The 3,959-nt window shown below is 59.5% G+C and overlaps 1 protein-coding gene across 2 annotated transcripts; it reads left to right on the forward strand.

Annotated features, from left to right (window-relative positions):
* The first annotated feature begins 1,091 nt into the window (after positions 1-1,091).
* On the forward strand, positions 1,092-3,575 carry LOC139836140 (uncharacterized). Of its 2 annotated transcripts, XR_011752497.1 has the most exons (3): positions 1,092-2,297; positions 2,375-3,372; positions 3,501-3,575. XR_011752497.1 is itself a non-coding variant. In XM_071826594.1 (2 exons), exons 1-2 carry the CDS (start codon positions 1,419-1,421, stop codon positions 2,750-2,752), a joined length of 1,257 nt encoding a protein of 418 aa, XP_071682695.1. In that variant the 5' UTR covers positions 1,092-1,418; the 3' UTR covers positions 2,753-3,561. The 2 variants fall into 2 exon arrangements, 1 of the variants encoding a protein (XP_071682695.1); XM_071826594.1 differs by having other exon boundaries at positions 2,375-3,561.
* The last annotated feature ends 384 nt before the right edge of the window (positions 3,576-3,959 follow it).

Here is a 3,959-nt window from a genome sequence, read left to right on the forward strand (position 1 = left end):
TCCTTTTTCGGGGCACCGAGTGGGGCCGGGAAAGGTTTTTAATGAGGCGGACTCGCGGTGCTGCAATATAATAAAGATAGTTGAGATATATATCTTTTTCGACAGGATCGAAGGTTTACAATATACATTACTGACAAATATTTCGCTTTGGTGGAAAACACCTCGCAAAAAAAAGGAAGAGACAAAATAGCAATCAGCAAAAAAACGCTTGGGGGCTCGTACCCGCAAATATATTATGTTCGATATAATTTCGTGGCTTTGGTTTAAACCTCGCACATACAATAAAGAAATCAGCCACCGAGTCCCTCGGGGGCTTGATGAAGAAAAATAGACAAATTTGTTGACTTTACAATATAGAATATGTTTACAACATATGTCGTGGATGTAACCACGGCAGATGCTACGGGGGGTAGCACTTCATTGATGCGAGGGGAAGGGAACATTGCCATCTACGGGTCGAGGTGCAAGAGACGCAAGGGTTTTACCCAGGTTCAGCCCCTCCGGAGAGTAAAAGGCCTACGTCCTGCTAGATCTTTATTGCTCAGTGGAGAATTACAATGGGGGGGGGCTCAGTCGGCGGCTACGCCGAGAGCTTACAGGGGGAGATTGGATCTCAAGTAAGGTGTCCTCTAGGGTTTAAGCTCGGGGGTTTATATAAGCACCCCCGATCTAGGGTTACATGGAGATAACTCCGAATCATATCAGTTGCTACTAATCCGGGATCCGCTATCCCCCTCGCAAGTAATCTTCTTGTCCAGCCGTGTGGACCTCCTCCTTGGGATCACGGCCCAGTCGCCTTAGGGCCCAGTCGCTTAGGCGACTGGCGATCCACCCGAGCCTCTATCTTCATGGCGACTGGGACTGGCGACCCACCCCCTATGGGCATATCCCCATCAGTAGTCCCCAAGCGCGGTGGTGATGAAGCGCGGATCTGGAGCAAGTCTTGGAGAGGCGCGGTGATGGATCAAGATGAGTCGCCGCCGGGCTTCCAAAGATAAAGTCGCGGGTGCGGTGGCAGTCTTAGTCGCCAGAATTTGATCAGTCAGTCGGCGTGTGACGATCGGCTCGGCGATCGCCGTTTGCCAGTCGACGCGTAGTCATCATAGAGACACGTGGAGAGGCCAACGGCTAGATTTCACGTTGACCGAGGCGCACACCGTTTGCATGTTGTTGACCGTTGGGCTCGACGTGACCGCTAACGGCTAGTTTAACGGCTATTCAGCCGGTGACGGCGCAGATCTCGACCGTTGATTGCGGGGCGGCGATTCCGGGACGATTCAACGAACAGATTTCATCCTCAATCTGAGCGAGTGCGGGCGGTATAAAGGGTCGCCCCTAGGATTAGGGTTCAACACTCCTCCGCATTCATCCCCCATCTTCTCTTCATCTCATCTTCATTCCAAACTCCACACACATCCATGGCGGCGAAGGGTTGGGGCAAGTCGAAGGTCACGCGGGAGTCTCTCCTCCCGTACGTCGCCTCCGGGGTCATCCCGGAGTTTAACCAAGAGCGATGGCGGGTTCCGCCGGCGAACGAGACGGAGCCCCTCCCACGGCCCGGGGAGTTCGTGATCTTCATGAGCTTCCTCGATCGCGGGTTCGCTCTCCCCACCTCCGATTTCCTCCGGCAGTTGCTGGCCTTCTACAGCATCAAGGTTTCCGACCTCGGGCCGCACAGCGTCCAGCAGATTTCTCTGTTCGTGGCGCTGTGCGAATGCTACTTGGGCTGTCCGCCCTACTTCCCGCTGTGGGTGTCCATCTTCCATGGGCGGGCGACTCGGGCCAGCAAGAACAGCGAAGCACTCATCCCAAACGGGGGGATCACCTTCCAGGTGAAGTCCGGGGAAAGCTTCATCGACATGGCGCTCCCCAAGAAGGCGCAGTCGCTGTGGCGTCGTTTCTGGTTCTACGCCAAGGAGTACACTCCCCCGGGCGAGGTATGCATTCCCCAATACAGTCCCGAGCCGAGCGTCCCGCGGCGCCTCAATGTCCGGTCGCTGCCGCGCGAGCAGGAGAAGGTGGTGAAGGATATGCGCCAAGCGATCCAGGCGCTAAAAGATGACGGCCTGACGGCGGTCGACATGTACAACTGTTGGCTTGGCCGGCGGCTGATCCCCCTGCGGTGCCGAGCTCACCCCATGTGGGAGTACCGGGGACAGAATGACCGCACCCGGTCGACGGCGACCGAGTGGGACGAGGGCGAGTACCGGAAGGCGCTTGCCAAGATCACTACTGCCACCTTCACTTCCTTCGAAGACGGCTTGCAGCCCTACACCGAAGACACCCCAGCGCCTCAGGTAATGCTTCGCATGGCGACCCGCACGGCCTGGCCGCGCTTCTTCCTTTCTGACTTGTCCCTTTGATTCGATTACAGCGTTGGCAGAAGATCGCGGACCACCTCCCTCCTCTCGCCGGGAAGGAACCACCGGAGATGACCGAGGGCGAGGAGGAAGAGGTCGACGAGGAGGAGGAGCGCACCGAGTCGGAGTCGGAGGCGCGGGACTTCATCAGACTCCCGCGCGGGTCGAAGAGGGGTGCCGAGTCCTCGTCCCAGGGCGCGGCTGAAGAGGAGGCGACCTCTCGCCCGGAGGACAAGGCGGAGCCCTCCAAGGAAGGGGCTGAGCCGCTATCGAAGCGACTGCGCCCCACTCTCCTGGAAGGGTCCATGAGGCTTCAGCGTCCTTTGAAGGACGCGATCGATGCGGGAGCTCGGGCTGGTCCGGGCGTAAGAGCGATTCCCACGGTGAAGTAAGTACTTCTTGTCGGATTTGTCCTTCTTGCGACTGGACTGGGTGTCGACTCACCTCACCTCCTTGTAGGTCCAAGAAGAAGACCTTGGCGAAGCCGCCCGCGGCCGGGGTGGCGGCCACGAGGGCGGCCGAGGCAAAGAAGAAAGCCGCGGAGAGGAAGGCGGCGCCGTCCGACCTTGGGGGCGCGGGGTCGGCTCCGGAAGAGCCTGCCGCCGGGAGCCAAGCGGAGAAGGAGAGCACTAGCCGCGTCGAGCCCACCGCCAACGTCTTTCCTCTACCCAGCATGGCTCGCGGGGGCATGGCGAGTGCAGCGACGGGTCCAGACGTTACTCCGCCCGTGGTGGAGGAGGAGTCGACTGACGTTGGATCGACCGAGGGGCAGAAGGCACCCGAGGTTGAAGAGGACATCGTCGAGGAGGGCGGTCTGTCAGAGCCACTGAAAGAGTGCCGGTCCAAGGCCGCCAGGGACCGAGCCCCGCCCAGTGACGCCGACACGCGGACGGGCGAAGTTCCATCGACTGAGGCGGTGATGCGAGCGGACGGGGCGACCGAGTCGCGTCATCCGCCGCCGTCTTCATTGACCTTCACCGAGCTCCACACGGCGCTTGGCGAGGCGCATGTGGTAAGTGTCGCTGAACACGTGGCCTAGTCACCCCCAGTCCCCGAGGGTCGACTTGGTCTGAAAGGGCGAGTCGAGTCTCTTCTGATTTTCGTTTGTTGACCTTGGCATTTTTTGTTTGGTTTTCGCAGGCGGAGATTAAGCGGCTGACCGCGCTTGTGGAGGAGGCGGCGCAGAAGAACCGGAAGCTGATTGCCCTGGGCGAGTAAGTCAGGCCCGCTCGCCGTCCTCATTCGGTGTCACCGGCCTGGCGTTCGTTCTCACCGTTTCCTTTTCTTGTAGCAGAGGCGCAGGCAAAGGCTCTTGCCGAGGCTCGGGAAGGGTTCGTCAAGGAGTCCTTCTACCGTGAAGCCGAGTTCCGGGCGCAGCAGGCCGAAGAGGCCCGGAAAAGGGCAAAGCGGAGGTGGCGGAATTGACGAAGGTCCTGGAGCAGAAGGGCCGGGAGCTGGAGGACGTCATCGCCGAATACAAGGTGAAGCTGGAGGCCGCGACTGACGCGCGGGACTCTGCTCGTGGGGCTGCCGCGTCTCTGCGGGAGGAGGTGGCGGCCTTAAAGCAGCAGCACGCCAAAGAACTTGCTGCGGAGAAGG

This window comes from Lolium perenne, chromosome 2 (genome assembly GCF_019359855.2).
Source record: "Lolium perenne isolate Kyuss_39 chromosome 2, Kyuss_2.0, whole genome shotgun sequence".
Classification (NCBI taxonomy): domain Eukaryota; kingdom Viridiplantae; phylum Streptophyta; class Magnoliopsida; order Poales; family Poaceae; genus Lolium; species Lolium perenne.